The sequence below is a fragment of the Carcharhinus amblyrhynchos genome, chromosome 7 (genome assembly GCF_965287045.1).
Source record: "Carcharhinus amblyrhynchos chromosome 7, sCarAmb.v2.hapA, whole genome shotgun sequence".
Lineage (NCBI taxonomy): Eukaryota > Metazoa > Chordata > Chondrichthyes > Carcharhiniformes > Carcharhinidae > Carcharhinus > Carcharhinus amblyrhynchos.
The window spans coordinates 5400788-5416564 of NC_137330.1; the positions used below are offsets into that span (position 1 = coordinate 5400788).

At 46.2% G+C, this 15777-nt stretch overlaps 1 protein-coding gene across 1 annotated transcript in view; it reads left to right on the forward strand.

The window, feature by feature from the left end:
* LOC145345410 (potassium voltage-gated channel subfamily KQT member 5-like) overlaps positions 1-15777 on the forward strand; it is a 183628-nt gene that overhangs the window by 159121 nt on the left and 8730 nt on the right. The window contains 1 exon segment of the mRNA XM_080193226.1: positions 15396-15619. Within this exon segment, the coding sequence (XP_080049352.1) occupies positions 15396-15619 (224 nt within the window).

Genomic DNA, 15777 nt, shown 5'->3' on the forward strand with positions numbered 1-15777 from the left:
CCAGCCTGTTACTGTACCTGTCCCGGGAGTGTTTGACAGGATAGTGTAAAGGGAGCTTTACTCTGTATCCAGCCTGTTACTGTACCTGTCCCGGGAGTGTTTGACAGGATAGTGTAAAGGGAGCTTTACTCTATATCCAGCCTGTTACTGTACCTGCCCCGGGGGTGTTTGACAGGATAGTGTAAAGGGAGCTTTACTCTGTATCCAGCCTGTTACTGTACCTGTCCGGGGAGTGTTTGACAGGATAGTGTAAAGGGAGCTTTACTCTGTATCCAGCCTGTTACTGTACCTGTCCCGGGAGTGTTTGACAGGATAGTGTAAAGGGAGCTTTACTCTGTATCCAGCCTGTTACTGTACCTGTCCCGGGAGTGTTTGACAGGATAGTGTAAAGGGAGCGTTACTCTGTATCCAGCCTGTTACTGTACCTGTCCCGGGAGTGTTTGACAGGATAGTGTAAAGGGAGCGTTACTCTGTATCCAGCCTGTTACTGTACCTGTCCCGGGAGTGTTTGACAGGATAGTGTAAAGGGAGCTTTACTCTATATCCAGCCTGTTACTGTACCTGTCCCGGGAGTGTTTGACAGGATAGCGTAAAGGGAGCTTTACTCTATATCCAGCCTGTTACTGTACCTGTCCCGGGAGTGTTTGACAGGATAGCGTAAAGGGAGCTTTACTCTATATCCAGCCTGTTACTGTACCTGTCCCGGGAGTGTTTGACAGGATAGTGTAAAGGGAGCGTTACTCTATATCCAGCCTGTTACTGTACCTGCCCCGGGAGTGTTTGACAGGATAGCGTAAAGGGAGCTTTACTCTATATCCAGCCTGTTGCTGTACCTGTCCCGGGAGTGTTTGACAGGATAGTGTAAAGGGAGCTTTACTCCATATCCAGCCTGTTACTGTACCTGTCCCGGGAGTGTTTGACAGGATAGTGTAAAGGGAGCTTTACTCTATATTCAGCCTGTTACTGTACCTGTCCCGGGAGTGTTTGACATGATAGTGTAAAGGGAGCTTTACTCTATATCCAGCCTGTTACTGTACCTGTCCCGGGAGTGTTTGACAGGATAGTGTAAAGGGAGCTTTACTCTGTATTCAGCCTGTTACTGTACCTGTCCCGGGAGTGTATAACAGGATAGTGTAAAGGGAGCTTTACTCTATATCCAGCCTGTTACTGTACCTGTCCCGGGAGTGTTTGACAGGATAGTGTAAAGGGAGCTTTACTCTATATCCAGCCTGTTACTGTACCTGTTCCGGGAGTGTTTAACAGGATAGTGTAAAGGGAGCTTTACTCTATATCCAGCCTGTTACTGTACCTGTCCCGGGAGTGTTTGACAGGATAGTGTAAAGGGAGCTTTACTCTGTATCCAGCCTGTTACTGTCCCTGTCCCGGGAGTGTTTGACAGGATAGTGTAAAGGGAGCTTTACTCTATATCCAGCCTGTTACTGTACCTGTCCCGGGAGTGTTTGACAGGATAGTGTAAAGGGAGCTTTACTCTGTATCCAGCCTGTTACTGTACCTGTCCCGGGAGTGTTTGACAGGATAATGTAAAGGGAGCTTTACTCTGTATCCAGCCTGTTACTGTACCTGTCCCGGGAGTGTTTGACAGGATAGTGTAAAGGGAGCTTTACTCTATATCCAGCCTGTTACTGTACCTGTCCCGGGAGTGTTTGACAGGGTTGTGTAAAGGGAGCTTTACTCTATATCCAGCCTGTTACTGTACCTGTCCCGGGAGTGTTTGACAGGATAGTGTAAAGGGAGCTTTACTCTATATCCACCCTGTTACTGTACCTGTCCCGGGAGTGTTTGACAGGATAGTGTAAAGGGAGCTTTACTCTATATCCAGCCTGTTACTGTACCTGCCCCGGGAGTGTTTGACAGGATAGTGTAAAGGGAGCTTTACTCTGTATCCAGCCTGTTACTGTACCTGTCCCGGGAGTGTTTGACAGGATAGTGTAAAGGGAGCTTTACTCTATATCCAGCCTGTTACTGTACCTGTCCCGGGAGTGTTTGACAGGATAGTGTAAAGGGAGCTTTACTCTGTATCCAGCCTGTTACTGTACCTGTCCCGGGAGTGTTTGACAGGATAGTGTAAAGGGAGCTTTACTCTATATCCAGCCTGTTACTGTACCTGCCCCGGGAGTGTTTGACAGGATAGTGTAAAGGGAGCTTTACTCTATATCCAGCCTATTACTGTACCTGTCCCGGGAGTTTTTAACAGGATAGTGTAAAGGGAGCTTTACTCTATATCCAGCCTGTTACTGTACCTGTCCCGGGAGTGTTTGACAGGATAGTTGAAAGGGAGCTTTACTCTGTATCCAGCCTGTTACTGTACCTGCCCCGGGGGTGTTTGACAGGATAGTGTAAAGGGAGCTTTACTCTATATCCAGCCTGTTACTGTACCTGCCCCGGGCGTGTTTGACAGGATAGTGTAAAGGGAGCTTTACTCTGTATCCAGCCTGTTACTGTACCTGTCCCGGGAGTGTTTGACAGGATAGTGTAAAGGGAGCTTTACTCTATATCCAGCCTGTTACTGTACCTGTCCCGGGAGTGTTTGACAGGATAGTGTAAAGGGAGCTTTACTCTATATCCAGCCTGTTACTGTACCTGTCCCGGGAGTGTTTGACAGGATAGTGTAAAGGGAGCTTTACTCTATATCCAGCCTGTTACTGTACCTGTCCCGGGAGTGTTTGACAGGATAGTGTAAAGGGAGCTTTACTCTATATCCAGCCTGTTACTGTACCTGTTCCGGGAGTGTTTGACAGGATAGTGTAAAGGGAGCTTTACTCTATATCCAGCCTGTTACTGTACCTGCCCCGGGAGTGTTTGACAGGATAGTGTAAAGGGAGCTTTACTCTGTATCCAGCCTGTTACTGTACCTGTCCCGGGAGTGTTTGACAGGATAGTGTAAAGGGAGCTTTACTCTATATCCAGCCTGTTACTGTACCTGTCCCGGGAGTGTTTGACAGGATAGTGTAAAGGGAGCTTTACTCTGTATCCAGCCTGTTACTGTACCTGTCCCGGGAGTGTTTGACAGGATAGTGTAAAGGGAGCTTTACTCTATATCCAGCCTGTTACTGTACCTGTCCCGGGAGTGTTTGACAGGATAGTGTAAAGGGAGCTTTACTCTGTATCCAGCCTGTTACTGTACCTGTCCCGGGAGTGTTTGACAGGATAGTGTAAAGGGAGCTTTACTCTATATCCAGCCTGTTACTGTACCTGCCCCGGGAGTGTTTGACAGGATAGTGTAAAGGGAGCTTTACTCTATATCCAGCCTATTACTGTACCTGTCCCGGGAGTTTTTAACAGGATAGTGTAAAGGGAGCTTTACTCTATATCCAGCCTGTTACTGTACCTGTCCCGGGAGTGTTTGACAGGATAGTTGAAAGGGAGCTTTACTCTGTATCCAGCCTGTTACTGTACCTGCCCCGGGGGTGTTTGACAGGATAGTGTAAAGGGAGCTTTACTCTATATCCAGCCTGTTACTGTACCTGCCCCGGGCGTGTTTGACAGGATAGTGTAAAGGGAGCTTTACTCTGTATCCAGCCTGTTACTGTACCTGTCCCGGGAGTGTTTGACAGGATAGTGTAAAGGGAGCTTTACTCTATATCCAGCCTGTTACTGTACCTGTCCCGGGAGTGTTTGACAGGATAGTGTAAAGGGAGCTTTACTCTATATCCAGCCTGTTACTGTACCTGTCCCGGGAGTGTTTGACAGGATAGTGTAAAGGGAGCTTTACTCTATATCCAGCCTGTTACTGTACCTGTCCCGGGAGTGTTTGACAGGATAGTGTAAAGGGAGCTTTACTCTATATCCAGCCTGTTACTGTACCTGTCCCGGGAGTGTTTGACAGGATAGTGTAAAGGGAGCTTTACTCTATATCCAGCCTGTTACTGTACCTGCCCCGGGAGTGTTTGACAGGATAGTGTAAAGGGAGCTTTACTCTGTATCCAGCCTGTTACTGTACCTGTCCCGGGAGTGTTTGACAGGATAGTGTAAAGGGAGCTTTACTCTATATCCAGCCTGTTACTGTACCTGTCCCGGGAGTGTTTGACAGGATAGTGTAAAGGGAGCTTTACTCTGTATCCAGCCTGTTACTGTACCTGTCCCGGGAGTGTTTGACAGGATAGTGTAAAGGGAGCTTTACTCTATATCCAGCCTGTTACTGTACCTGCCCCGGGAGTGTTTGACAGGATAGTGTAAAGGGAGCTTTACTCTATATCCAGCCTATTACTGTACCTGTCCCGGGAGTTTTTAACAGGATAGTGTAAAGGGAGCTTTACTCTATATCCAGCCTGTTACTGTACCTGTCCCGGGAGTGTTTGACAGGATAGTTGAAAGGGAGCTTTACTCTGTATCCAGCCTGTTACTGTACCTGCCCCGGGGGTGTTTGACAGGATAGTGTAAAGGGAGCTTTACTCTATATCCAGCCTGTTACTGTACCTGCCCCGGGCGTGTTTGACAGGATAGTGTAAAGGGAGCTTTACTCTGTATCCAGCCTGTTACTGTACCTGTCCCGGGAGTGTTTGACAGGATAGTGTAAAGGGAGCTTTACTCTATATCCAGCCTGTTACTGTACCTGTCCCGGGAGTGTTTGACAGGATAGTGTAAAGGGAGCTTTACTCTATATCCAGCCTGTTACTGTACCTGTCCCGGGAGTGTTTGACAGGATAGTGTAAAGGGAGCTTTACTCTATATCCAGCCTGTTACCGTACCTGCCCCGGGAGTGTTTGACAGGATAGTGTAAAGGGAGCTTTACTCTATATCCAGCCTGTTACTGTACCTGTCCCGGGAGTGTTTGACATGATAGTGTAAAGGGAGCTTTACTCTATATCCAGCCTGTTACTGTACCTGTCCCGGGAGTGTTTGACAGGATAGTGTAAAGGGAGCTTTACTCTATATCCAGCCTGTTACTGTACCTGTCCCGGGATTGTTTGACAGGATAGTGTAAAGGGAGCTTTACTCTATATCCAGCCTGTTACTGTACCTGTCCCGGGAGTGTTTGACAGGATAGTGTAAAGGGAGCTTTACTCTATATCCAGACTGTTACTGTACCTGTCCCGGGAGTGTTTAACAGGATAGCGTAAAGGGAGCTTTACTCTATATCCAGCCTGTTGCTGTACCTGTCCCGGGAGTGTTTGACAGGATAGCGTAAAGGGAGCTTTACTCTATATCCAGCCTGTTACTGTACCTGTCCCGGGAGTGTTTGACAGGATAGCGTAAAGGGAGCTTTACTCTATATCCAGCCTGTTACTGTACCTGTCCCGGGAGTGTTTGACAGGATAGTGTAAAGGGAGCTTTACTCTATATCTAGCCTGTTACTGTACCTGTCCCGGGAGTGTTTGACAGGATAGTGTAAAGGGAGCGTTACTCTATATCCAGCCTGTTACTGTACCTGTCCCGGGAGTGTTTAACAGGATAGTGTAAAGGGAGCTTTACTCTATATCCAGCCTGTTACTGTACCTGCCCTGGGGGTGTTTGACAGGATAGTGTAAAGGGAGCTTTACTCCATATCCAGCCTGTTACTGTACCTGTCCTGGGAGTGTTTGACAGGATAGTGTAAAGGAAGCTTTACTCTGTATCCAGCCTGTTACTGTACCTGCCCTGGGGGTGTTTGACAGGATAGTGTAAAGGGAGCTTTACTCTGTATCCAGCCTATTACTGTACCTGCCCTGGGGGTGTTTGACAGGATAGTGTAAAGGGAGCTTTACTCTATATCCAGCCTGTTACTGTACCTGTCCCGGGAGTGTTTAACAGGATAGTGTAAAGGGAGCTTTACTCTGTATCCAGCCTGTTACTGTACCTGCCCCGGGAGTGTTTGACAGGATAGTGTAAAGGGAGCTTTACTCTATATCCAGCCTGTTACTGTACCTGTCCCGGGAGTGTTTGACAGGATAGTGTAAAGGGAGCTTTACTCTATATTCAGCCTGTTACTGTACCTGCCCCGGGAGTGTTTAACAGGATAGTGTAAAGGGAGCTTTACTCTGCATCCAGCCTGTTACTGTACCTGTCCCGGGAGTGTTTGACAGGGTAGTGTAAAGGGAGCTTTACTCTATATCCAGCCTGTTACTGTACCTGTCCCGGGAGTGTTTAACAGGATAGTGTAAAGGGAGCTTTACTCTGTATCCAGCCTGTTACTGTACCTGCCCCGGGAGTGTTTGACAGGATAGTGTAAAGGGAGCTTTACTCTATATCCAGCCTGTTACTGTACCTGTCCCGGGAGTGTTTGACAGGATAGTGTAAAGGGAGCTTTACTCTATATTCAGCCTGTTACTGTACCTGCCCCGGGAGTGTTTAACAGGATAGTGTAAAGGGAGCTTTACTCTATATCCAGCCTGTTACCGTACCTGCCCCGGGAGTGTTTGACAGGATAGTGTAAAGGGAGCTTTACTCTATATCCAGCCTGTTACTGTACCTGTCCCGGGAGTGTTTGACAGGGTAGTGTAAAGGGAGCTTTACTCTGTATCCAGCCTGTTACTGTACCTGCCCCGGGAGTGTTTGACAGGATAGTGTAAAGGGAGCTTTACTCTGTATCCAGCCTGTTACTGTACCTGTCCCGGGAGTGTTTGACAGGATAGTGTAAAGGGAGCTTTACTCTGTATCCAGCCTGTTACTGTACCTGCCCCGGGAGTGTTTGACAGGATAGTGTAAAGGGAGCTTTACTCTGTATCCAGCCTGTTACTGTACCTGTCCCGGGAGTGTTTGACAGGATAGTGTAAAGGGAGCTTTACTCTATATCCAGCCTGTTACTGTACCTGCCCCGGGAGTGTTTGACAGGATAGTGTAAAGGGAGCTTTACTCTATATTCAGCCTGTTACTGTACCTGTCCCGGGAGTGTTTGACAGGATAGTGTAAAGGGAGCTTTACTCTATATCCAGTCTGTTACTGTACCTGTCCCGGGAGTGTTTGACAGGATAGTGTAAGGGGAACTTTTCTAATTGTCTAACTCCTTTCATACCTGCTCTGGGAGTATTTGATGGAGACAGTTTCGAGAGATCTTTACCCTTTATCGAACCTGGGCTCTGCCCACTGTGGCAGTTTCTCTTCCCCCCCGGGATATAAGCATCATTGGTCAGGTCATCATTTGTTGACCCTTATTGGCTGTTGAAAAGGTGATACATAAGCCACCTGCTTAAGCTGCCACACTCCCTGGAGTGTAGATATCCCCAAGAGTGGTGCTTTAATCCAACAGGAATGATATAATTCCCAGCCAGGATGGTGTATGTTGTTACACCTGAGAATTTAGTGAACTGCATCTCCACTGCCCCTCTGTTGGAAAGTATAAATAAAGTTATTTAATAATGGCTGCCTGCAATTGTGTTACACAGAAACTAGAAGGAGGAGGAGGCCATTCAGCCCTTCGCGCCTACGCCACCGTTCATTTTGATCACGGCTGATCATCAAACTCACTGTCCTGATCCCTCCTCCCCCCCATGTCCCCTGATCCTTTTAGCCCCAAGAGCTACATCTCATTTCATCTTCAAATCAGACAATGCTTTGACCTTGACTGCTTTCTGTGGTAGTGAATTCTCTGGGTAAAGAAATTTCTCCTCACCTCAGTTACCCCTTATCCTTAAACTATGCCCCCTGTTCTGGACCCCCCATTCTTCCTGAATCTGCCCTGTCTAACCCTGTTAGAATTTTATAAGTTTCCATGAGATTCCCCCCTCGCTCTTCTAAACTCCAATGAATAGAATGCTAACCAATTTCTAACCGTGTTAGTTTTACTCAATCCATTGTCCCTTAGCGGGGGAACTTGCGGGTGGTGGTGTTCTCATGTGACTGCTGCCCTTGTCCTTCAGGGTGCTAGTGGGTTTGGAGCTGAAGGAGCTTTGGTGAGTTGCTGCAGTGCAGCTTGTAAATGGTACACACTGCTGTTACTGTGTGTCAGTGTCAAAGCTGGTGGGTGGGCTGCTTTAGTCCTGGATAGTGTTAAGTTTCTTGAGTGTTATTGGAGCTGCGTTCATCCAAGCCAAGCAGGGAGTATTCCAACGCACCCCTTGATGGTGGCAGGATTTGGGCAGTCAGGAGGTGGCTTACTGTCTGGGTAATCTCCAGCCTGTTCTTGTAGCCACAGTATTTAAATAGCCAGCCCAGTTCAGTTTCTGGTCAATGGTAACCTCCTTGATAGTGGAGATTCAGTGATGGCAATACCATAGAATGTCAAGGGAGAAGGTTAGATTCTGTCTTGTTGGAGATGGTTAATGCCTGGCACTTGTGTGGCATGAATGTTAATGCTGCTTGCCACTTACCAGCCTAAAGCTGAATGTTGTCCTGGTCCAGGTCTCACTGCATTTGGAATGCACTGTTTCTGTATCTGAGGAATCGGGAACGGTGCTGAACATTACGCAGTCATCAGCAAATATCCCGACTCCTACATTATAATGGATGGAAGGCTGGTACAGATATCTGAACCATAAAATCTCTACAGTGCAGAAGGAGGCCATTTGGCCAATCAAGTCTGCACCAGCCACAATACCACCCAGGGCCTATCCCCATAACCCAATCCATTCACCCTAGCTATTCCCCTGACACTAAGGGGCAATTTAGCATGGTTAACCCACCTAACCTGCAAATCTTCAGACTGTGGGAGGAAAGTGGAGCACTCAGACAAAGACTGTAATGAGGTCAGGAGCTGAATAACCCTGGCAGAAGACAAACTGAGTAAGAAGTCTCACAACACCAGGTTAAAGTCCAACAGGTTTATTTGGTAACAAACACCACTAGCTTTTGGAGCACTGCCCCTTTGTCATGTGAGTGGGGAGTTCGGATCACAAACTCACTCACTTACCTGACAAAGGGACAGCGCTCCGAAAGCTAATGGCATTTGTTACCAAATAAACCTGTTGGACTTTAACCTTGTGTTGTGAGACTTCTTACTGTGTTTACCCCAGTCCAGCGCCGGTCTCTCCACATCAGAAAACAAACTGAGCATCTGTGAGTAGGTTATTACTCAGTAAGTGTTGCTTAGAATCATAGAATCCCTACAGTGTAGAAGGTGGCCATTTGGCCCATTAAGTCTGCACTGACCACAATCTCACCCTATCCCCTTAACCCCACATATTTATTCTGCTAATCCCCCTAACACTAGGGTTAATTTAGCACAGCCAATCGACCTAACCAGCATCTCTTTCAGACTGCGGGAGGAAACTAGAGCACCTGGAGGAAACCTATGCAGACACAGGGAGAATGTACAGACTCCACACAGACAGTCACCCAAGGCTGGAATTGAACCTGGGTCCCTGGTGCTGTGAGGCAGCTGTGCTAACCCACTGTGCCATGGTGCTGACCTTGACAACACTGTCAGTGACACTTTCCATCACTCTGTTGATAATTGACAGGAGGCTAAAGGGGTAGTAATGGACCAAGTTGCATTTGCCCTACTTTTAGTGAACAGGACATACCTGGGCAATTCTCCACAAGATGTGAACTTGGCCCTTTGGCAAGAAGAAGAGAAATCTGTCAATGATTTAAATAGAGAGAGGCTGCAGAATGCTGCACTCGAGAGATTGGGGTGCCGAGGGACAGGAATCACAAAGAGTCAGTATGTGGGTACAACAAGTGACTGGGAAGCAAATGGAATGTAATCATTTACTGGAAAGGGAATCAACTATAAATGTAGGGAGGTGCTGCTACAGCTGGACAGCACCTTAATGAGACAACATCTGGAGTATCTTATACAGATTTGAATTCCCTACTTCAGAAACAATATAATTGCCATTAGAAGTAGTTCAGAGAAGGTTCACTTGACTCATTCCTTTCAATTTGATTTGGTTTATTATTGTCACATATATTGGGATACAGTGAAAACTATTGTTTGTTGCACACTACATAGACAATGCACACCACTCATAGAGTACATAGGGGCGAAGGAAAGGAGAGGGTGCAGAATGTAGTGTTCAAGTCATAGCTAAGCTGTAAAGAAAGATCAACTTAATACAAGGTAGGTCCATTCAAAGGTCTGCTGGCAGCAGGGAAGAAGCTGTTCTTGAATCGGTTGGTGCATGATTGCAGACATTTGTATCCTTTTCCTGACGGAAGAAGGTGGAAGAGAGAATGCCCAGGGTGCGTGGGGTCCTTAATTATGCTGGCTGCTTTTCCAAGGCAATGGGAAGTGTAGACAGAGTCAGTGGATGGGAGACTGGTTTGAGTGATGGACTAGGCTACATTCATGACCCTTTGTAGTTTCATGTAGTCTTGATCAGAGCAGGGGCCACACCAAGCTGTGATACATCCATTGTATTGGACGTGCCAGATTTCTCGGATGAAAATCAATCTCATTTAGCAACAGGAAGCTGTAGCTGCCTTGGGAGTACTTGGCTGGACAATGTAGATGGAATTTTACTCAATCTCAATCTCATGTTGTACCTGCCCTGGGTGTTTAAGGGTACATTGCAGTGGGAGCTTTACTCTGTATTTACCACCTGTGGCAACTGCCCTGGGAGTATTTAATGAGAGTGTAAAGGGAGTTTGAGTCTGGATGTAATCCATGCCGTTTTTCCCTGCGAATGTTTGATTGAAGAATATAAAGGAAACTTTAATCTGTATCGAACCCAAACTGTACCCGGACTGTGAGTCTTTAATGGGAGTGATTGTCTCCCTGAGCCCAGCCTGGCATCCCAGCCTTTCTCTCTGCTCAGTTTTATAGAACTAAAGTTAAGTCTTTGAAGAGTAAAGGATTCACACATCACAGCACAAGATGCGTAAATCTCAGCATTGAATGAGGCACAGAATGTGACTGGATCCTGTCCGCTGTGGCGTCTAAACTCTCTCTTTGGTTTGCCTCTCTCTCAATGTGTTTGAGTTAACTGAGAGTTGACGAAGGCAATTGGAGGGGAGGGATCATAGGAACAGGAGTAAACACGTACAGCCAAGTGGGCCTTACACCCTGAGGGAGGAGGAGCAGTGAGAAGGCTTGGGGAGAAGAGCCGGGGCTGGTGGGGGCAGATATCACACAACTGTCCAGCAGAGGGGGAGGAAAGCAGGTGGGATGGGAGAGGGGTGAGGACGATGAAAATCAGAGGGAATGGGGTGGGATCAAAGCAAATTACCGCAGCTGCTGGAATCTGAAACAGGTAAACACTGGAAAATCTCAGCAGGTCTGACAGTGTCTGTGGAGAGAGAATAGAGCCAATGTTTTGAGTCTGGATGAGTTATTGTCAGAACTGGCAGCTTTGCTCTCTGCTTTACCCTTTTTAACATCTGTGCTATCTAGATCATCCTTGATGCTGTCCTCTGGCAGTGTGAATGAGGAGGTGGCTGCTACTCGGAATGAGATTTGCGGTGTGTTTACTTATTTAATCATTGATCACTCATTCTGATGACCGATACTTTCTGTCTGACTCTCGTTTTCCTTTCACCAACTAACACCGAAGAAGAGACCAAGGAGAAACATTCAGCAGGTTTGTTCATTCCCGTTTCTTCCCAAATTGTGCAGACTGTGTAAAGATCCGCTGTTAATAATCACATTCTCAGCTTCTTGAATCTCGCTGTGAGCCAGCACAGAGAACCCCCCATGTTAATGATTGCCACCAGTGGGGTAAAAGACTTGAAAACAGATTTTGTATTGAGATCATTCAAAAAAACACAATCTGGGCAATTGTGCATCTGTTTACATCCTCCCCATCTTTCTAAAACCTGTAAATCTTCTTTAAGTAAAATCTAAACATAACCAGATTTGTCCCTGGAATGAATTCACTGTGGGGATGCAGACAGACTTGGACTTTACCCCAATGCCTGGAAGTGATCTAATGTACCCACTGGTGACCATAAATGCAGGAACTGGGCCTACTCTGCTATTCAATGAGATTCTGACTGATCTGATGGGATAATTCTAACTCCCTGGAGCAATGCTGAAAGTAGAAGGAGCAGCATTGCTCCATAGAATGATTGACAGGCACACTTCACCAAGGCCTGTCAGCAATAAGAGTCATAGAAACTAGAAGCTGGAATAGGCCATTTGGCCCTTCAAGCCTGCTCCATCATCCATTTTGATCATGGCTGATCATCGAATTCAATATCCTAATTCCTCCTTCTCCCCACATATCCCTTTACCTCCAAGAGCTACACCTAATTTCCTCTCAAAATCACACAATGTTCTGGTCTCAACTATTTTCTGTGTTAGTGAATTCCACACGTTCACCATCCCCTGGGTGAAGAAATTTCTTCCTACCTTATTACTAAAAGATTCACCCCTTATCCTTCTACCATGACCCCTAGTTCTGGACTCTCCCACTATCAGGAACATTCCTTCCAAATCCACCCTGTCTAAGCCTGTTAGAAGTTTCTATGACATCCTCGCTCACTTTTCCAAACTCCAGTGAATAGAATCCAAAACCTTTAAGGTAGAAATATATCCCAGAGCATCTCCAAACAATATTCCAAATGGGATCTGACCAGAACCTTATAAAGCCTCAGCAGTACATTCCTACTCTTGGATTCTAGTCAGAAGCTTCTGATAACACCTCTGGTGAGAGTTGACAGGTTTCCTGGGAATTAGTCGCTGGAGGTGAAATAGAAAACATTAGCCACAGCGGCAATAGCTAGGAGAGAAGCTTCCACCCCAGGCAGGCACTGCATATGAACCATTGCTTAATAGTAGGAGCTCGCTATTCGATAGTTTCACTCAAGCTGTTGGAGTTACTGATTTCTGTAGGTGTGCTTTGATCAGTGTTTAAAACCCTGCTCTATCTCCCCTCACTTCCTAGTAAGCTTTTTAATAATAAACAGAAGCTCTTCAGGATATACACGTCCAGGAAACATAGGTACCCAGCATCTGCACTCCTGGTTTGTGGGAATGTCACTAACAGCAGCTGCATGGTCATTTCTTCCCTCCTTTCACACAGCACTTCCTGGATCCTTTAACCATTTCCAGTATTATTTCCCCTGCTTGTTTTTGCCTCCCTTCCTTTCTTTTGCCCCCGTTGTCTTGCTCGGTTGCCTGTAGATATTGAGTGAACTCAGATGGATTCCCTGGTCACTGCGGTGTCTTGGCATGGCCCTTGGTGCTTTGCAATCTCTTCAATGCAGAGTTTGGTAAGAGGTTCCCCCAGTTATTGATCCATATTCTGTCAGACTGTAACGTTATTAAATCCATTCCAGCTGTGACAGGAAGGCGATTGGCCCTGATTTTCCAACAAGAGGAACGGTGATGCGTTTTGCTGTTAACGTTTAAATCTGACAGGAACTTGCAGCCACTGCACGCATACAGTTAAATGCGGGAAGCAGGAGGTTGCTGTCTAAGTTGCCTCGCCCCTCTGGAAGCTTCAGCTTAACAATATCTCACTGAGACTCTCGGCATTGAAATATTGGCGTTGTTACAAAGTTGTTGCACTTGCATGATAGATACCCACAAAATGTACCGTTAAAAAGCTACTGCTTGAACAATTAGTGCAATTTTAATACTGTGATACATCTTAATTGCTGCCAGATACTGTGCCTGCAACTGAAAATTAACCTTTACAAATGTGGAGCCCCATTCCTTCAGATTTGAATTATTTTTAAAGATTTTTTAAATGAATTCTTCCTTTCTCACTTTCTAATCCCATTTGTTTTGCTTTCTGTGCATGATTTGGTATTAAATTACCTGTTCTCACACTTCCTGGTTTGCACTCTGCGCTGCTCAGTCCTGATTCCTCATTGGTAAAGGGGATACCGTTGCCCTGTTCATGCAGGTCCCTGATCCCTGCAGATGACAATTTATCAAAATTATTTTCTGATCACGACAAATTATGATACAAAACCCGCAGAAAATCTGTAAGCAAATATAATGAACAGATAGATAGCATCATTCAGCAAAATCAGGCTCAATGTGTCAGAACGGTACTTCACTGGGAGCTCTTTAATTGCTGGGGATGTTCCCCAAGAATATCAATGGATCAGACCACTGGCTGCATACGGAAAGCGTGAGAGTTTACAAATTCGTAAGTTCATCAGATATAGGAGCAGTATTAGGCCATTTGGCCCATCAAGTTCGCTCCACCACTCGATTGTTGCTGATATGCTCCTCATCCCTATTTTCCTGCCTTCTCCTCATAACCCTTCAACCCATTACCAATTAAAAATCTGTCTAACTCCTCCTTAAATGTACTCACTGTCTCAGCATCCACTTTGGAGTAGCAAATTCCACAGATTCACAACCCTTTGGTAGTTTCTCCTCAATTCTGTTTTAAATTTGCTACCCTTTATCCTAAGACTATGACCTCTCATCCTAGAACATTCCACAGAGTAAGCATCCAAACTCACGTCTACTTTATCCATCCCCTTTATCATCTTGTATACCTCAATTTGATCTCCCCTCATTCTTCTAAATTCCAGAGTATAGGTCTGAACTGTTCAATCTCTCTTCACACGACAAACCCTGCATCTCTGGAATCAATCTAGTGAACCTTCTCTGAACTGCCTCCAATGCCACTATATCTTTCCTCAAATACTGGGACCAAAACTGTGTACAATATTCCAGGTGCGGTCTCACCAATACTTTGTATGGTTTAGTTGTACTAACCAAACTAATCTTTGTGAATTCTGCATGTTCGCAGCACTCTGCATACAGCATGAAATGCATTGGATTTTATCATCAGATTCCCATTCACTGTTCATGTTTGAAGCTAGATAAATGGGCAGCTTTATTTGAAAAAAGTCCCAGTTCTCAGTAAATATCAGAATACCAACATTGTGTGCAATGCTTATTCAAATCCCCTTTACACACTGCCCCCACTCTCTGGCTGACTCAGCCTTTCTGTTTAATAATGTACTATCTGAAAGCATTCTTCTAATTTCCCTCTTCAATCTGAGCTCCACGGTCACTGTAACTTGTTGACCTCCTTTTCCAATCAGCTGTGAGCAGACCGTTATACGTCTGAAATGTGACATTAATTTGCTTTCATTCTACTGGCTCCCCTGATGTGATTGGAAATCTTACAGTGCTATATTTAGCCCAGCTTTCACTCGATGTTGTATGACCACTTTTTAGATCAGCATTTGAGTCAGCAATATTTTTCCACACTGTGTCTCTCAGTTCTTCCTTCATCCTTCTTCTTCTCTTCGCCCTCCTTTCTATTGTCTCCTCTCTCTCTCTCTCTCTCTCCATTCCTTCTCCACCGTCTGTTTCTCTCTCTCTCTCTCTCTCCTCATTCCCTCCTTTACTCTCTCTCTCTCCTCGTTCCCTCCTTTACTCTCTCTCTCTCCTCGTTCCCTCCTTTACTCTGGGTCTGTCGGCCCTCACTTGGAGGAACCTGCTCCCTTTTCTCTCTAGGATGAGAAAGCTGGCTGACATTTGAGCAGATTAAATGGGGAGATGTGAAATTGCTGTCACTGAGGGAATGATATGAGGTTGCAGTGACCTGCTGCGTCTCAGATATAGAAATAATGTTCTGTCTCCTTCTGGCTTTGATTTTCTTTAGCCACAAGTTAAGTTTTAAGGAGCGTGTCCGAATGACCAGCCCCAGGGGCCAAGGTGTTAAGGGCAGACAGGCCTCGCTAGTGCCAGACTGCCGCTCACCGAGCACTGATCAAGCCACCGAACGCAGTCCCGGAAAGGTGCAGAAGAGCTGGAGTTTCAACGACCGCCCTCGATTCCGACCTTCCCTCCGTTCCAAGAACTGTCAGTCACAGGGAGCTTCAGACGGTGAGAGAGATTCCATGGTAATGCTTTGTACTCTCCCAAAACTTCCCAATTCAGGTCACTAGCCAACCGGCTTTGTCACAGACAGGCTGTCTGATACCCTGTTAGATTGCTGAGCAACAGAGGGGGCACTGAGAGGGAGATGGGGGGGGGGCAGCGGT